Raw genomic sequence first — 18,246 nt, forward strand, 5'->3', positions numbered from 1 at the left:
TTTTCAGAACATGATTGAATTTTATCCAGTTCACCTCCAAATGTTACTTCCTTTACTTTTACTAGGTGACTTGTTACCTTCGCCGCGGATCCCCCTGTTTGAGAGGATGTGCAGGATAAGTAAAAAAATGATGCATGTGAAAAGAAGGAGCCCGCAATATTGAAAAATAACAAAAAAGCGCATTCTTTTTCATGTTGTGTTGGGCTGTTTTCCTTGTCCATTTGTTTTTGAGATATCCTGCTGACAGACACACGCTGTGGTTCCCATTATTTCTTTGGTGGAAGTCGGGTCATAAATAATTTGGACACAGCCAAGATACCTGATCTAGATTTGTGTAGCACCATCACGATGGGATCAGTGCACAGCTTCAAGCCGGCGTTTCACACTTAATACTTTTATTAAAACGCCTAATGACTATAATTCAACGCAATCCAAACAGCCCATCAGCTGCATCCATACAAGCTCCGTCAGACGCTTGTGTTTGCCAAAGAACAGCAGCTGCTCTACTCAGTCAACATCGAAGTGATTTGCAAGGTAGAATAATAGTTTTACCACAACCATAGTTCTGACAACACTGCCAAAGTGTCATCTGTTTCCAGTCCCGCTTCAGAGACAGCCGAAGTATCACGGGAACCGTCACTGTGACATGATGTCATTCTTATCTGTGTGACAGTTGGAAAAGAATCCATCAGACGGAGTGAATAAAAAAAGACACAGACAATACGAGACGCTTGGCAGAAGGGGAGGTGAACTTGTTGTGATATATGGATGTTCTCAGACATGATTACACACTCGGCCTGCCAACAGGGTTTGTTAGTTTGTTAAACTTGAATTACACGCAATAGACAGCGCTGCCATACTGTTTAGGACGCACTGAAAACCTTAGGTGGAGTTTCTTCCCTGTAAAGTGTCGCCTGCTGACACGTCTAATCTGCAGACGTCTATTCCACCGGCATGCCAGCGCAAACTCTGTTTGTCTCTGACAAACATTCAATGTGCGACTAACTTCCTGGAAGTTGTGTCCAAGTCACCGCGCTCGACAACGAAAGGAGACGTCTGCGAATGCCTCTTTGGTGGTTTTTAGAGATTCGAAAAAGTTTGCATCGTTGGTTTGAGCAGATGTGGATTTTTACATCTATTTCCTGACAGATGGTAGTGGTCTGCAGACTTTTATGACTGTGAAATGCAAACAAAAGCAACTCAGTCTATTAGAATTAATTATTATTGCCGTGATTACAACGACTGCCCGAGAACCACACGTTTAAAGTCCTGAAGTGATGCTCACACACGGTCTGCCATAACCAGTCAAAGGCTTCTTTCAGAGGAGGCTTATGCCACACACCCAGTTTTTTTTTTCTTGTTGTTACTTTCCAAAACTGACAAACCAACAGCCACGTCCACGATCCACAGTGACCAGCTCGGGGGCCGCGACACAGCTGCAAGTGCTACAACCTGCGACTCTCAACTGTGCCAAAAGAAAGTGAGTTCAAACGTACCATTAAGTAAAGAATGGCGTCTTTTAAAAAGGTTCGCCACAGCATGATCGAATTCACGCGCCACAGATCAAACTTGATACCAACACATGTTCTACACGCCACCCCTGCACAACACCACGTTGTTTATTTCCAAGTTTTAAAAACAAGTTTTGTTCTACTTTTCCTTTGCAAGCTTATGAAGAGAACTCAACTTCTGTATGTCGGACACCTCAGTCCACGCTGGAGGACTGAACAAACCTGAGGCGGCTGTCCTACCCAGATAATCATCGGTCTCCCCTCCAGTGTGGTGCCTCACCTAAGTACCAGATTAACTGACTTAACCCGAATGTAAACTCCGTGCCTGTGACTCCCACACTGTTGCATGTCAACATGCAACAGTGTGCAGCTTTCACTCCGTGACCCTGACGTGACCTGTGTTTTACGCCTGATTTCAGGGCTAATAAAGACGTGCGTTTTAGATTTCCATACAATAAAACTAAAGCTGTGGAGCTTTGCAGGGCCACATGCCTATAAAATGACAGCGTAGCTGCTCTCAATATGGTGAGCTTTTACAAACTGCTTCTCTTTTACATCATTTCACGACTGCTATAACATTTCCACGCTAATTGCTTTCAGGTGCGTCTGGATGGATGATAAAACACGAACATTTTCAATGTTTACAAGCCCATTTTTTAAGAACTAATCCGTCACACAAGGCGACAAAAGCAACCATCTCGCCTTATTTGTCGTCCTGAGCCTGACAGCAGTAGTCAAGACAACCTAAAATAAAAACAGGATTGTAACAAACCGCACACTGTTCCTTTGTGTGGACACAATCGTTACATTTTACGCATATAGAGCAGTGCACAGGCTCCCCACACATGGAGCGATACAACCTGCACCTCCTCTTGTACCATCATGGAGCCGGTTTACTGCATCTTCGAAAAACAATGTAATGCCCCATTTGCACAATTGGCATGACAGCTTTGGAATGCAGCGGTAAAAATCTGTGACTAAACTGTTCGATTATATCATTTAAAAAAGCAATCGGATTACATGCAAGCGGTACAAAAGAACATTGTGCTCGACTTTACGCAAAGACTAGGAGAGGGAAACGTATGTCTGCGTACCTTTAGGAAGAGGCGCAGGAGCCTGAGGGGTTTCACTAGAGGAGATTGAGTTTGCAAACTTCATCCATGACCAAAACACAAAACAAAACTTGAGGTACTCCATAGTGCTCGGAGAGAGTGCGGGGCTTCACCTCCCAGCCCGACAGCAACGCTGAGGAATCAGCCCCCGGAGGGTCTTTACTGGACACTCTCGCGATAATACAATTAATACAGTAGAAGAGGGGAGGAGGGGAAGGGGGGAGAGAAAGATCTAGTTTTCGAGAAGAGACAGCTCGGGCGCTCCAGGGAAGAGTAGTAAAAGTACTGCAATTGAAGGGGAATTAGAGCGCAACAGGCGTGGTTCCCTAATTGCAGCTGCTGCAGCGTCTGTTTCTTCCCCCCGCTGATGATGGAGGGACCTGAGGAGGAGAAATAGCGGTATTCACCCCTGATACAGGGACGTCCTGCGTGAAAGTGAGACTGCACGCAGCTGGTTTTGAGCCCCGCGTCCCGTCTCCAGGCTGTTAATTATCCCAACCCCTTGTCCCCTCCCCCTCAGCGCCTGTCTGACCAGCACTGCCAGCCCCCTCCCTCCCTCCCTCACTCTCACTCCTCTCTCTTCATTCAAACTCACTTTCTTTTCTATACCTGCAGAATTACTTCAACTCACGTGTAGATAACACAGTATAAAGTACTCTCGTGAAACACAACTGTGTTTAAAACGACCACCAAGACCTCCTCCATACTTCTACTTCCCACAGTTGAATGCCTGAGCTTCAGTGTGTAGAGTGACGTATGTGCAGGGCTGCAGAATGTGCGCCAGATTACCACCAGGATGACGTATTTTTGTGGGCCAACTGGGAGTCATGGGTTCTTCAAGTAAATGCCAAATGGGATTTTTACAATAGATTTTTGGAGGTTTAGGCCCATTACCACGAAGAAGTTCTGTAAAGAAAAGTTTCCAATACTTTATATGTTTGGTTCAGTGGTATAGTCTTCAAAAATGATCACCACGCAGGTGCTTCTTTTGTTTTTGGCGTAATGACGTTTAGCCACCTAGGAACCCGTCGTCAGCGTTTTCCGCTTATCCGGTTGGTCCAGGTCGCGGGGGCAGCAGCCTAAGCAAGGAAACCCAGACCACCCTCTCCTCAGCCACTTCCACCAGCTCTTCCGGGGGAATCCCGAGGCGCTCACCCTACCACTCCACTCTAAGGGAGAGCCCAGCCACCCTGCAGGGGAAACTCATTTTGGCCGCTTGTATTCGCGTTCTTGTTCTTTTGCTCATTACCCAGAGTTCATGACCATAGGTGAGGGTTGGAACGTAGATTGACCGGTAAAGTGAGAGCTTCACTTTTTGGCTAAGCTCCCTCTGTACCACAACAGCCTGGTTTAGCACCCGCATCACTGCAGACATCGCCCCAATCCGCCTGCCAATCTCCTACTCCAACCGCACCTAGCAACCCATCCATCCATTTTCAATACTGCTTATCCTGTTAAGGGTTGTGTGTGTGTGTGTGTGTGGGGGGGGTGGGGGTGGGGGCATCGAACCCGGAACCTTCTTGCTGTGAGGCGACAGTGCGAACCACTGCACCACTGTGCTGCCCTATCTAACAACTGACATTATGTTCTGACATATTTTATGGCCTAGAATTAAATAATTTCTGCTCAGATATGAATCCAAAACTCATTAAAAACACCTGTTGACTTTGAGACCAGAGAACAGCATGTTATTGCTGTAAGACTCATTGCTGAGCCACCACGCTGAAGATCCGGTTCTCAGAGACAGTTCTAGGAACAGGATGTTTGTGAAATTGCAACTATTTTGGAAGATACCAAAATTCAACATGCATAAATTGAACTTTGATTCCTCCACTGAGTGTGGACTTTGTTGAGAAGTGCAAGACATCTTGTTAGAAATTAAAACACAGAACGTGGGGATGAAGCTTGTTTTTCTGCACAAATAATGTCAGTATTACCCATTACAGAATTTGTCAAGAGTATTTATTTTTAATATAACATGATAGATGTGAAGAGGAGAAAAATAAGAATTCCTCTTAAGGTTGAAAAGACTTCTTTTTAATATAAAGCCCTTTGAGCTGCACATTTTGAAATTAAAATGCTGTGCAAATGATATTTATTATTACTGTTACAATTATTAAACTGTTGTATTGGTGTTGTTTTTTAGCTGTAGCTGGTTGAAATAGAGCTGTTTTTTTAAAGGTGAGATGGAGAATATTTTCACCTCCTGGTCAGGAGGCATCTCCCCCACTCTTTCCACACTTATCTATTGACAATGAACCACAAATGGTCAGAGTTGAATTTGCGGTAATAAGACGAAGAATTCACAAGGTCAACCTCTTCTTGATACGTTTCGGGATACTGACACATGAGCAATAACAGCACCAATCTGTCAGCGGCTAAAGTTACTAACTTTTGCAGCTGCTATTGTTCGTTAGCAAACGTTAGCACATCTGTCCTGTATAAAATTGGTGACCTGACCAGCTTGGAACTACGTAGAAAAGCTGAACCAATATTGATGCTTGTCTTGCTCCTCTCTTGTTCCAACAGTACTTGAGAGACAGATATGGATTGAACGCTTCTGTTACTTAGCCATTTCTTTGGTAACACCTGGAAACTCCTCGGCGACACGTGCTGTAGGCTCAGAGATCCCGAACTGTTTGTAGATAAATTAATAAGGACAATTTAGACTTTAATTGTGCACCTTTATCAAAGATATGTAGACCTATTTATTAAAATGATAGTTTTTATTAAATTGCTGTCTATTGCACCTTTCAGTTACTGTATGTATATCTGAAAAAAGCAGGATATTTGCTAAAATGATGATTGAATCCGTGGAATAGTCATAGTTTCAGATAGGCTGACCTGAACATGTTAGTGTCCATTGTTCCAGGTAAACTGCGGGGGTGTAACGGTATAGCAGCATTAAATATCCACTTACTGAGTGCATTCACAGTTACTTCAAAAACATTCCTTGGTCATTTAAGTGTCAGTAAATGGCGTTAACTGGACCGTGGGGTGACAGACAACCAGAAAAATTGAAAGTATTTTTGATGTGAAAATTGTTGCAGATTAATGTCATCACTATCGGTCAATCTATAGGTGACAAATCGCTCGCGCTTGACTTTCCGTCATCTGTCTGTATGGGAGGTAACCTCATGACCTCATCTGGCACTGACAGCTGATGAACCGATGCTCCAGATGTTGCCGCTGCACTTTCTTCCCATTAAGTGTGCGCGAGTGGGACGGAACTGAAGAGAAAACCATGAAGCAGCCAGTAAACTCAGCTTTCATTTACTGTTGAATTATGTCTTCTCTGACCTTGAAACTGATGCTTTGTCTCATTTGTGTCTCTCTGTTCTTTATTACGGGTAGCAGACTGAAATCCATCCCTTCTGGCAAACGGTTTGCATGGCAGATGCAATGATGCCAGAGAGAAAATTGCTTCACTGGATGACATCACCAGGCTACGGTTTCTGTATGTAGGGGGAGTTTTACTTTTTATGGGATTACTCCTTACCAGCGAAGCCCTGATAAACCTCAAAAATGTCAAGCCATGCCAGACATTTCAACATGGGTATGGAGTTCTTGACTTGGATTTCGGCTTTTCCTTTTTTACCAAAACTCAGCATGCAACCAACATGAGTGTGAGGAAGGCACATTTATGGAAATGAATGTGTCATGACATAATTGCCACTTTTAGCACTGCTGTCTCTTGAGAAGAAAGTTAATCCCCTCTTGTGTTAAACTTAGACAAACCAAGTTCACGCCAACATGGCAGATTTACAGATGTGTGTGATTGTAGAAGAACAAAAAAAAAAACCAAAACAAGCCTTGTAGATTATGTAATCTAATGGCTCCTTGACAAAAATCTAACAGGGATTTATCACCCTGTGGGTTCCTAACAAAATTCTCTGCCGCTCCAAAATATGAAACGGTTGCGGTGCAGAATCTCATGCGGCATCTTGGCAGTTTGTGATAGGGAAACTCACTGTCTTGCTTCAATGTGTTGGCTCAATTCTAAAAAAAAAACCACCAAACATTTGGAAAAGCCAGTAAAAAAATAAAATAAAATAAAATAAAGCCTTCTGGATTTGATTACAGCCTGACAAACATGTCCAAAAGTTTTCAAAGCACGGTAATATCCCATCAACAGACTGGGAGTAGGAAGATTTGAAGTTTCTGGGCCATTGTAAGATACAACTTTTAAAGCCGTGACACAGGCACAGGATAAACTAAAAAACATGGTGTGGGAGAGAAAATTACATTTAATTACACCAAAAAAAAAAGAAGAAAAAAAAGGTGGATAAAGAATACAGCAACAGGAAACCTGCGGAGGGAGGTGAGAGCGTAAATGGATGGAAAACCAGTAGCGTTCTCAAACACCACCTGCATGTGATTAGCCACATTATCTGCTTGGTAGAAGATGCTGGAGAGGAAGCCTTTTTATAGTCCACACAAGGGCATGCGCAGCTAAATGCAGCTGCGTTAACAGTGTGAAAACAGACGCCTTGCTGCAGCATAGGTGGCATGTTCTGGAGCTTTTAAAGCTTGGCGGAGCTCGGTGCCAAAACACGCCTACAGCCTGTACTATCCTTGCATCGAGACTAAACTGTGTTGCAGTTTCCTGACGACCGTGGACCGGCTTTCTATTTTCAGCACTGTTTTGGAGACAGTGGGTTTACGGGCGCTGTTTAGATTTAATAAAGTTGAAAAAAAAAGAAACAGATGATTCACTTAGGGATGCACCCTGTCGAGGAGATGCTCAATACTGAACAGAACCCAGAAAATTCCTTTGGGTTAAAAAGGAATTAAAAAAAAAAAAAAAAAAAGATCCGAAAGGAAACAATCTGATATATTTCCTTGGTACTATAATAATCATGAAAAAAACAACCATTTATTTTTGCAGCATCTGTGGCAAAATCACATAACTTAGGACTTTTTTTTTTTAACTTTCTTTTCTATTTTGGACGCAACCGTCATTTGGTGGTGCAGCCGGATGGTTTTTCAATTGCGCTGGTGAGTCACATTTCCTAGACACTTGGTCCCCTAATCCTTGCTTAAAAAAGCCACAATTGCACCGTGATTGTAAAAGAATTGGCTTTTATTTTTACCCTGAACGCTTTGATCACTCTGCAGAAGGTTTAATAAGAGGCCAAGATCAATGGGAAGGGTAGAATTCCTTCCCAATCATCTTCTCGGGAGTTCATCTCGATGTCACCCCTCTGCTGGTCCCACATATGAGGCCGTCCACTGGTCCAGGGTGTGGTCTATGGGAAGGGGCTTTGTCAACACCGCTTTTAATTTAAGACTAAAGAACTTTAACAAGCACAACAACTAGACTTTTGATGTCACCCCGGAGTCTGGCCTTGAGGGTGTGTGTAAGTACTGAGACGTGGATTCATTCAGTTGAGTTCAACCTGAGCTGGCCTTAAACGTCTTGAGCAGAAAATTACCGTAAATGCTGAATAAATCCCTGGTGAAAGATGATTGCTTTTGGGAAATCTGTATGATTTTTTTTTGTTCAGTCCAATAAATTTGGATTCCTAGACTGGACACAGACCAGGGGTTTTGGGCAGGGTTCCTCGAAAATTATACAGGATGAGCTCTTTTAGCTGGCCTTTCATTTGAATGTCATCATTACACGGCCATGTTGAAACCACAGCGCGTATTAGAAGCAGTTGGAGAGGAGTAGAGTTTAGTTTCACATTAGGCCCGTCTGTCCAGCACGACCTTGTCTGTTCCATTAAGCAACTCATTTTTCAGCCCAGGAATGATGACATTTTTATATTGCCCAGAAGCCCGAAGGAGAATGTGGGTGGTTGGATGTACCAAGTCCAGGAGGTTGACATTGTGGACAGGGTTCCATGTCCTGTGTCACAAATATTGTCAGACTTTCTAAACACTTCAAGGTTGGGTGGAATTTATACAGTTGGAAGACACGTTCAATGGAACAGCTTGATTATCTTGCCTTAGAACCTAATCCAGAGCGTGCGTTGTTCTATAATCAGTTTCAAGGAGCGTAAGAAAACAACCCCCCTTCCAATTCCTCATTCGCTTTTGTTCTCTCGATTGCGTTTTCCGAGCTTTCGAGAGAACAGATGTTTCTTCAGCCATCTGTTTATCACAGTGGGTTAAATCATAGATACCATAAATTCCTGATACTTTACACTGGGAGCCAACTAATCAGCGTACATTTTCTGTTCCATGTTGGCGATAAACACGCTTTCTTTTTTCTCCACATAGTTTCCATTAAAAGTTTGGTTTCACATTTGTTATTATAGCTCTGACAGAACATCCGAGTAGGAGTCTAATCAGTCTTCAAAATGCTGTCTTACAGTTGTTTAAGGTCATTTAATCATCAGTGCGGCACCTCGCCCAAGTTGTTAGATGACACGTAAACAATAGAGAGGCTCAGCTTACAGCCGCCGAATAGGAAGCGTCAGCGGCGTAAACACAGCAGGTTGCACGGCAGCGCCAGCGGACCCACGTCTGCTTCGTTCACGGGGTCGAGGCTTTGTGATTGTTTGTTTGCATGGCCGGGTTTCATTATAAGGAAGAAGACTAAGATCTAACAAACAAAATCTTAAACTCTGCAACCGTGAAAAAAACATCTGCTCGTTTGCTGAGACATCCCACCCAACAAATGACTGCAGCGGTGACATCAGCGAGTGTTTCACTGTAACAAATACACAAGTGGATTCCCGCACGTTCGGATAAGTTGTTGCCTCTTTAAAGGTTGATTTCTAATTAAGTCTCCACGGCCCATTGAGGAAGGAAATTCCATAAATCTGACCTATTACAGGACTATACTTTCTGTCTGTTTCGATTGTGTCACATTAAACACGGACAACTAATGAGGTAAACATATGGGAGAGGGAGAAATAAAGCTCTGAGCTGATGTCAGTAAATGGTCATCAGCTCCACAGCGTGCTCACGGTGAGCAGGCGGAGGTAATCTTAGAGGGTAGGATCTCGTTTTCAGGTGGAAATACGTCACCGCCGTGGGGTATCTGAGGAGAAACCTGTGGCAACAATCCCACTCCTTCTGAGATAACGTCTGATCTGCAGACTCGCAAATTATGACACCACCCACTGAGATCTGAAAGGAAAGGATGACTGTTTTGTGACAGTTGCAGGTGTTGAAACAGATGGAAGGTATTAACAGTGGCTCTGCACTCTGTCATAGCCGGTTACAAATATAGAAATTTGTAGCCGAGTAATGAAGTCACACTGCATTATCACAAAGAGATGAGATTTCTACCACTAAACCCTAAGCCTGCTGTTTGACACGAATAACAAAGAGAACGTCAGCAAACTGAAATTCTGATAAGCGTGACTCAAACTCTAGCCAGCTGTTGGGCTTTCTTCAGTGGGAAAACTGCTAAAATTGTTGCCTCCTCCTTTTGGAACATGTCTCACGCAGGCCGCGGCTCCTTGGTAGGCTTCCAGAAAACAGCCAATATCACCCGAACCCTTTCAGGAAGGGGGGCCTTAAAGAGACAGGGGTGAACACAGCATGTGAGGATAAACTACAAAACCCAGACATTGACTGAAGCTACCGGTCCCAGGATATAGCTGGAAGGTATCATATAGGATTATGGGAGTAATGGAGGACAACAAGGGACAACTAAATCCGTCCCTTCTGGCAACAGAAACAAGCTAACAGCATAGCCTAGCATCTCAGTTGATACGGCACATTTGCTAGCAAAAACAGTTGCTAAAATGTATCTTCATTTGTGGAGGAGTTTTGTCTCTTTTGGCGAATTTGAGGCGAAGTCAAGTCTTTTTCTCTTCATGACACGATCCCTGACCTAATCCCAGCCTTTCAATGCTGATGCTAAACGCTAATCATTGTGACGTGAGTGTGTCCTGTGGTTGTCAAGAGATGATGGGATTGTGCCACAGCTGAATATATTCAAACACAAGTCCCATGCTCACTTTCCTACTTGGTTTTTGTTACTTGTAAAAAAAAAAAAAAAAAAAATTCTCTGGTGTCAAAATTAACCTTCTCAGGTCCCCGAGTCCTGACAGAGACAAGACTGGTCCTAATTTCAGGTTAAAGCCAGGGTTAGGCAAAAGTGGGTGATGCTTAGAATTAGGCTGTCCACTATGAATGTAAGTCAGTGTAATGTCCTAAGAAGGATAGTGTGTGTGTGTGTGTGTGTGTGTGTGTGTGTGTGTGTGTGTGTGTGTGTGTGTGTGTGCTATAAACCTCAATCAATCAAAGTATTAGAAATTAAAGCAAAGAGTTGTATAACATCCGTCTAATGTTCTTAACTGCAGCAGAAACAACAGGGGAACTCTATGACAGCTTTGCTGTTTGTTCAGACACAAAGTCGCTTCTCCCACTGATGCGCGATAATAAAACAAAGCCCCAAAAACCAGTTTTAAATAAGCAGTCACTCCTGAGGTTCACAAATTAATGGTTTATTAAAAGAAAAACAAAGGAGAGATGTTCTCATTTCCTGTTGCATGCTATCCCTGACGGGATCTTTGTTTTTGACATGATTGGTGGACTAAAGATGTTTATTACAGGGGAACTACACTCATCACCACGGAGAGCAGAATGATTTAACCATTTCCAAGGAGTGACAACTGGAAAGTTAAGAACTAAAGTCTACAGCCTCGAGGGTCCCTAATAAATAATATTTAAATATTTCAGTCAAGCCTCCAGAATTTGGTGTTTTAATAAATGGGGAGGAAAAAAACAACACCAGCACACAATCCAATTTAATTTATTTAAGCTTAGCTCACAGAGTTAGTATGCATTCATTGGATGATTAAATGGTTTATAGTTCACAGTATTAGTGCAAAAGTAGAAGAATACATAAAACTGCTTTTAATCTTTTTGAATCAATAAATTCCCTTTGCGTCACATTCTGGTGTAAAGTTTTAGGTTTTAAACACAATCAAAGAGCCTTCAGAGGTTTTAGCACCTGCATTCTGTTCTGGGATCTGTATCATCAGACTAACTTTAACAGCAAGAATGTCAGTGTGCATTTACACTAAAAACTTCAAACGACAACAACACACACTTCCATTTTATGTGCACGACCACTGCCTTCAAACCCAATTTAAAAAAATGCGCCTCATAATCATTGAAATCCACTTTTATTCCACTGAAATGAATAAAAACAACCTAAAGAAAATTAAAACTTCACCAATAACAAATATTTCTTGAACTCAAAACTCAAATATCTAACATCTGAAGCTTTTAAGACACATAAAACTTACAAAAACAAAACTCAATATTGTCTGGTACCAGATGAGGAAAAAAACACTTTCTTGTACAAAAGTTGTCTGGATGGTCTTTATGTTGATGTAGCACTTATGATATCTTTGCTACTTGTATCTCCAATGATGACCTACATACAAAATATGAATATTTAGAACAAAAAAATTAAAATAACTTCATATTCATAGTATCAGTTGCAAAGAAGTAATTCCTGAAGCTAGCAGTAGCCAACACTATAGTAGCATGCATTTCAACCTGAGTTTCAACAAAAATATACACTAATATTCCCATAAAAACCTATGGCATAAGCAGGCAGGGGTCATTCGAGCAGTATCCTGCCTTGAATGAATGAGTAGCTCCCTCTTGTGGACAAACCTAGGACATTAGTTCAAGCTGATCCATCTCTCCAGTGCATCGTTATTATGGGCTGAAAAACATGACTTGTTATCCTGTTATATTTCCTTTAAAAACACACACAAGTAGCACACTGACATACGCCCACAAAGCAGTGCCCGCACGTGTTGCTCTATCGTCCAACAAAATGTAAACAAATAAATAAATAAGGGCGTTGAATATTTGAACTGCAATCTACGACATTACATCAGTTGTTCAGTTCTCACAATATAGCTACACACACGTGAGTGCTCTATATAAATTAACATCATCAATAGGACCAGATTGCCTGATACTATTTGGTGTCACACTTTTTGCGTTCCCTCTTCCAGCCCGTGATGGTTTCTTCCTTCGGCATTCAAACTGAACTGACTTTATTCATCTCTAGCGAGCGTCTGGATCAGGGTTGGCGCACAAACCTTTATCTGATCAAAAGTGATTTCTTTCTCTGACCATCAGTGACAAATATAAACAAAAACAAAAAAAACAACCAATCAGATGGCTTCAACCTAAAATCCCTCTATTTCCTTGTTCATGCACATTTTGGTACGGCCCATTATTAATGTTGTTACGTATTATGGCATTTGGGACTGATCACCAGAGCTCTGATTGGCCTTGTTCTTCCAGGAATGTTGCAGGATTTGTTCAGTTGGTACTCTCAAAGAACATGAAATCCTGCGACGAGAAAGAGGAAAAAAAGAGAGAGAGAAAGTGTTGAGAGCAGCAAAAACATTGAACTGACATTGATCTTACTTAATTGCAGTTAAAAATGAATGTCAGCTAAGGTGTATCACTGCCAAAAGAAACTCTGAAAATCTGTTTTACATTTGCGGTGATTGAAGTGGTTTTATGACATATTTCCCACCAAACGTTGGCCAAGTGGTGGGTACTTGACATTTCCGACAGCCAATGAAGAGAAACAAATCATTCCCGGAGGAAGCTTGGTCTGCAGCTACTGACACATTGAAAGTAAAGGAGTGACAGTTAAAGTAAAAAGAAAAAAACAAGAAGGTACTTACGATGAGAAAACAGGCACCAATCATAACAGCCTTCATTCTCACGTCCAAATCCATGGGGAACTGGATACCAAAATTATCTGAATCTGTGAATGCCTCCCGTAGAAGCCCTGTCCACTGCTTACTGATTTTTCCAATCTTACTGACTTCATCCATTGTCAGGATCTAGAAAGGAGACGTAGAAAAGACGAATGACCGACATGTGTTGCACTAGGATACACATCAAAGCTGGTTTGGTTTTATTGGAAGTAGATCATGGAGAAATTCATAATTCCATGCCATTCCAGCTGTTTGCTCGCTGCCTCGTGAGTTGTGTGTCCCCTTCAAAGCAATGAGGGAGGGAAAAAAAAGGATTGCAATATCATGCCTCAGTTACAAATCTTCTTGGTCTGGTAAAAGGTTCCGGATCACTGAGCCAAATCCCCTTCACAGCTCAATCTAAGAAAAGCAGCTGAGCCAAGGAACAATGGCCGCACTGTACCACACAAGAGCATGCCCTAGCGTGATGGCATCATCCAAGCCACGACCCGCTCTGATTGGAAACATATTTGCCGCTTCAGAGCACCGGGAGAATCCCTTCCAAAACACAACCAGAGGGTAAGAATGTTTTGACAAATTTAATGGATTTCTGGTGTTTAGTTAAACCCACCTCGAAGTCAACATCTGGAAGGCAGCTCCATCCACAGAACGGACCGTGGATCTTCAGAACAGGCTCGTTATGTTCATTTGCCACAATGAATTTAGGGGAGAACGGGTGCCACTGTTGTACAACGTAGCCCACTATGTTACCAGGGGGAGCCTGGACCTCCAGCTGAGAGACAGAGACACATCCTCAGAAAGGGACACTTCAAGGAACAGGAAATGTGTCTGTGAAATACTATCACATCCATCCTCCCAGACATGAAGACAGACACCTGTCTGTGTGGCAGTAGGGAACTCAGACATGCAAACCAGCTGACTGCTAGTTAGCTTAGCACAATGAATAGTAGTGGATGGGAAGTGTTAGCGAACTTCCATTAAAAGGTGTTTAACACATGCATTCATATATCTAGAACAAAATAGGATAAATCCTGATCCTGAAAATACATTTCCCACCCATAATCATTCGTTGTGCCAAGCTAATTAGCAGTGGATCTCCTCTCCCTGCTGCAGCACAGGACTATCTATCTTCTAGTTTGGCTCTGCAGCGGCTGGCTAGTAAGCATATATACGAAAAGTTGGTGTGCTACTTTTAAATTAGATATGTTGAAGACTGTAACTTTAAAAAACAAGCTTGACTCACTTCTTGTAGACAACAAGGAAAGAAGCAAGACATGCACTTTAGAGGCCTGGTGACAGTGATGACTTCCTGGCCAAAGTTGTCCAGGACGTGGATGGTGAAGGAGCGCAGGGGCCCACAACACTGTCGACTCAGACAGTCGTTCTCCTCCACGGCGTAGAACACGTTCTGACCCATGACGTTACGCACTTCATACTTGTTGTTGCTTTCAAAACCAACAAGAGCTGCAGGGATGACAGAGGCGTGACAAGCTGTTATTACTAAATCTACTCTGAGGAGAAACAGCAGCTGAGATATTTTTTTTAATTTTAGAATTCAAAGCGTGTCCAGTACCTTCGACTAGCTCTACTTTCTGTTTGATGAGGAGCTGATCCACCTAGACAACCCAACACATACAGTGAATTTTAATGTTTGCCTTCATTCTCACACCAATGCGGGGGAACGAGGTCTCAGGGGAAGTATGGGAGAAAATAACAGTTCTCGTAATCATGCTCACATTGTACAGCGAGCCAGGAAAATACACTCTTCCACTGAGCTGAGTCCAACTGTGTGGTTCGGCCTACACATGGAAACGCAGTGGAGACACTTGATTGTATTTGTGTATTACAGTTAAAATAGTAACAAAATAGTGCCAAGGGAAGGCTTAACAAGATCCTTTTCTGCAGACTTGCCAAAGTGTCGCTAACATAATTAGCAATATGAGTTGGCCCAGTAGGCCATGACAGTGTGGAGGGGATTCTGCATGCACAACAGCAGATATTCATAATTTAGGACCGACCAGTTCCATCACTCACACCTGTGTTTTCTCTACTGCGAAATGTTGACATGCGTCTCTTCTTCTCTTGCGTCACTGAAATACAGTATCTGAAGTACAGTAAAACCTTATTTTAAACCAATAATTTCACCTCACAGAAAAGACAAGTGTATTTTTCCCATTTTCAATATGAGGCTCGCTCCTATTATTGCACTTCGAATCGTTATTTTATTCTAGTGGACCTATCAAACCTTACACTGGGCCAAGTTTAGCCCCAGGGCCTCACTTTGGGCAGCCCTTCACTAGCCGATGAGGAACATATTTATCGGAAGAGTAGTTGAGCCTTACCTGGGTGAGGTATTCTAATCCCGGAGGACAGCCTGGTATTCCGGGGCTGGGTACAGCATACATATTCATTTTATTACAGTGACCTGTTGATGAATGAAATGTTGAAATGAAAAATGAGATCTGGCGCCCTCTGCTGGTTACTTTGGTGACTCATAAACCAACGGAGAAAAATGATCGCAGGTGGCAAGACGATAATATCACATTTTACAACAATTGATCAGTCGATATTTGCTTTCTTGTCTAGTTGATGTAGTTTATTCTGGGTAAATAACGCTCGTATTAAGGAGAACCAAAGTTGCCAGTCCACAGCCTGGGGGGGAAGCCGCCGAGGACCCCTGAGGGTGGGCAGACATTCTGGGTTTTATCTGGAAGTGACACCGCCGTGAGAAATCCTCTTAGGCCGTTTGCGGACACGTAAACAACCGCCGCCCCTCTCGACGTGGGCCATTTCCGTCCACATTCCTGCCTTTCAGTCGGCTCTCTCTCGTACATGTGTGACGTGAAATGCCTGAATGAATGTTACGTCATCTAGTGAAAGAAGAGCGCGCGCGCCGTGGTTTGAGCTCGTCCGTGGAAGAGTTCAAGCGCACGAGGGTCGAGTTATGCCACCTGCACGCGAGGAGAGAGGGAGAGGGAGAGAGACGGAGGGAGAGAAACAGCTGATCCATCCCAAATACTCACCAAGATTTCACCTGCTGCTACTTGAAATAATAACAGGCCACTCCGGAACCAAGCCTATAATAAACCGCTCTTCTGATTGGTCTACGTCATCGTACTTCCCATGTTCACGCGCCAATGATGAGTCAGGAGCATAGAACCTAACACGACAGATCCGGTCATGACAGCAAAGAACCGAATACGATAGATTCGGTTGTCAGTCAGTTCGAACTCGTGTTAACCGGATGTAGTTCTCCAGACAAGACACGCCGGAATGCTGAGCACTGGACAGTTGGCTGCTTTAGGCTCTCACTCCTCATTTGCATATTTGTAATACACAAAAAAGGCCGTTAAGTACTGCAGCTGGTAAAGTTGCTAGGTTGGGGTAAATAAACAGCAGTGCATCATATATTTATTAACTTGTAGTGTAGAATTGGCAGAAAATAAACTCATTTTAAAGTGGGTTTTGTTTTTGTTATTCTATATATATATATATATATATATATATATATATATATATATATATATATATATTTCCCCTTTCATTACAGCTAGTGATGAGCTATACAACCATTGGATACAGCAAATTTGAAAGAGTCCCCTTTCTAGTTTCCTTGCAAAATATCCTGAACTCACTTCAAATTGGAATCGACTGGTCTGTGTGTGTGTGTGTGTGTGTGTGTGTGTGTGTGGTTAAAGATAGTGTTGGACTTGTTTTTATAAAGCACTGATGAGCACCTTCGTGTCGGTCAAAGCACATTATAATTTCACTCCATTTACACACACACACACACACACACACACACACACACACGGTGACGACTCACAAGTCAGAAGATAAAGCTTAAAGTTACACTGCATGAAAGACACCTCTTTATCCTGCAATATGACCAAATTATTACATGGAGAGGAACATTTAAGCACGGAAATCTGAGAGAACAAGTTCAACACCTCCCACTCAGTGATGTCACCCACTCTCGCCTCTGAACAGCCTGTCAGTTAAATGCAGCGTTACAGCGGTATCACTTTAGCCACTCCATCTTGACTCGAGCAGCTTCGCTATCACTTTCATCCTTTCGATTGTTAGAGTCAGTATAAATGCAAACAGTTCTTGGGGCACATACGATCCCTACTGTCTTAGTGACCCTCTACTCCTCCAGTAGCTAACTGTCCTTTTTTTTTTTTAATGAACTTGTGGCCCTTGACCTCAGGAACCCTGGCAAAACCTCACAGTCATGCCAAGTACATGTCTATAGTTGCTGGGTTGGATGATGCGCTCAGAATGACTGAAGGCTCTCCTACAAGAGCAGAATCACTGTTAAACATGTGCTCATAATATCAGATTCACGCAGTGATTGTGTCACGTCTACCGAATCCTGCGATTGCATGTTGTGGTGGGGTAATTCCTGACAGCTGTGACCACAAAGATTTACTCCACATCCCTTTAGCGACACAGACAAGCACCAGAGCTGTCTGGGTATGCTCATTGTTCATCGTTTCCTGAAGTAGAAAATGCAAGGCCAGGTGTTGATACGATCTGTTTCCAGAGAGAATGGATGAGGAGGAAAAAATACAAAGTGTGTCCACCGAAGTAGTTCAGAGGAGGAGTCACGTGACGAATCGACTCAGGCGGTCTTTCTTCTCTGTTACGTCACATACTCGTACTTTCATAACCAACAACAGCCGTGCGGATGAAGTTACAGTCGAACGTAAGGTTTTATCATGAGTGAGGTGAGAGCAAGGAGATCTAGAAATAGGCTCAGACGTGATATTGAGTCGCTGAGCGCTTGTTACTGCCAGGACGCTATCCGATGATGAGTGGCGGTCTCGTGTGGGTGACTGTGGTCTACCACCGGCAGGCAAAGACACACAGACAAGCAGAGAGACGACACACGATGAGAAAACAAGGACATAGGAGGACGGCAGTTGTGGCAGCACCATGCAGGACGTGTGCAACTTG

The 18,246-nt window shown here is 42.9% G+C and overlaps 2 protein-coding genes across 3 annotated transcripts in view; both read right to left on the minus strand.

The window, feature by feature from the left end:
* The window catches only part of plod2 (procollagen-lysine, 2-oxoglutarate 5-dioxygenase 2), a 35,450-nt gene extending 32,371 nt beyond the window's left edge, over nucleotides 1–3,079 (minus strand). For both annotated transcript variants that reach the window (XM_086191279.1, XM_086191278.1), the window contains exon 1: nucleotides 2,606–3,079. In XM_086191279.1, the coding sequence (XP_086047405.1) occupies nucleotides 2,606–2,708 (103 nt within the window). In that variant the 5' untranslated portion in view covers nucleotides 2,709–3,079. The remainder of the gene's footprint in view (nucleotides 1–2,605) is intronic.
* A 7,942-nt stretch (nucleotides 3,080–11,021) lies between these two features.
* Nucleotides 11,022–16,389, minus strand: LOC147241554 (phospholipid scramblase 1). Its single transcript, XM_086191087.1, has 7 exons — nucleotides 16,311–16,389; nucleotides 15,630–15,712; nucleotides 14,861–14,903; nucleotides 14,531–14,751; nucleotides 13,898–14,059; nucleotides 13,252–13,413; nucleotides 11,022–12,907 (listed from the first exon to the last, which is right to left on the minus strand). The coding sequence occupies exons 2-7, from the start codon at nucleotides 15,696–15,698 to the stop codon at nucleotides 12,878–12,880; spliced, it is 687 nt and encodes a 228-aa protein (XP_086047213.1). The 5' UTR covers nucleotides 15,699–15,712; nucleotides 16,311–16,389; the 3' UTR covers nucleotides 11,022–12,877.
* Nucleotides 16,390–18,246: the final 1,857 nt, after the last annotated feature.

The sequence above is a fragment of the Aulostomus chinensis genome, chromosome 21 (genome assembly GCF_037954235.1).
Source record: "Aulostomus chinensis isolate RoL2024-O1b breed Wild chromosome 21, RoL_Achi_v1.0, whole genome shotgun sequence".
Taxonomy (NCBI): Eukaryota; Metazoa; Chordata; class Actinopteri; order Syngnathiformes; family Aulostomidae; genus Aulostomus; species Aulostomus chinensis.

Coding starts and splice junctions, on each gene's coding strand:
- LOC147241554 (XM_086191087.1), bottom strand. CDS start 15,698: ATGAATATGTATGCTGTACCCAGCCCCGGAATACCAGGCTGTCCTCCG. Junction 14,904..15,629: donor GATTAGAATACCTCACCCAG/GTAAGGCTCAAC, acceptor TGGGTTGTCTAG/GTGGATCAGCTCCTCATCAA. Junction 13,414..13,897: donor TTCCAGATGTTGACTTCGAG/GTGGGTTTAACT, acceptor TCTCCTTTCTAG/ATCCTGACAATGGATGAAGT.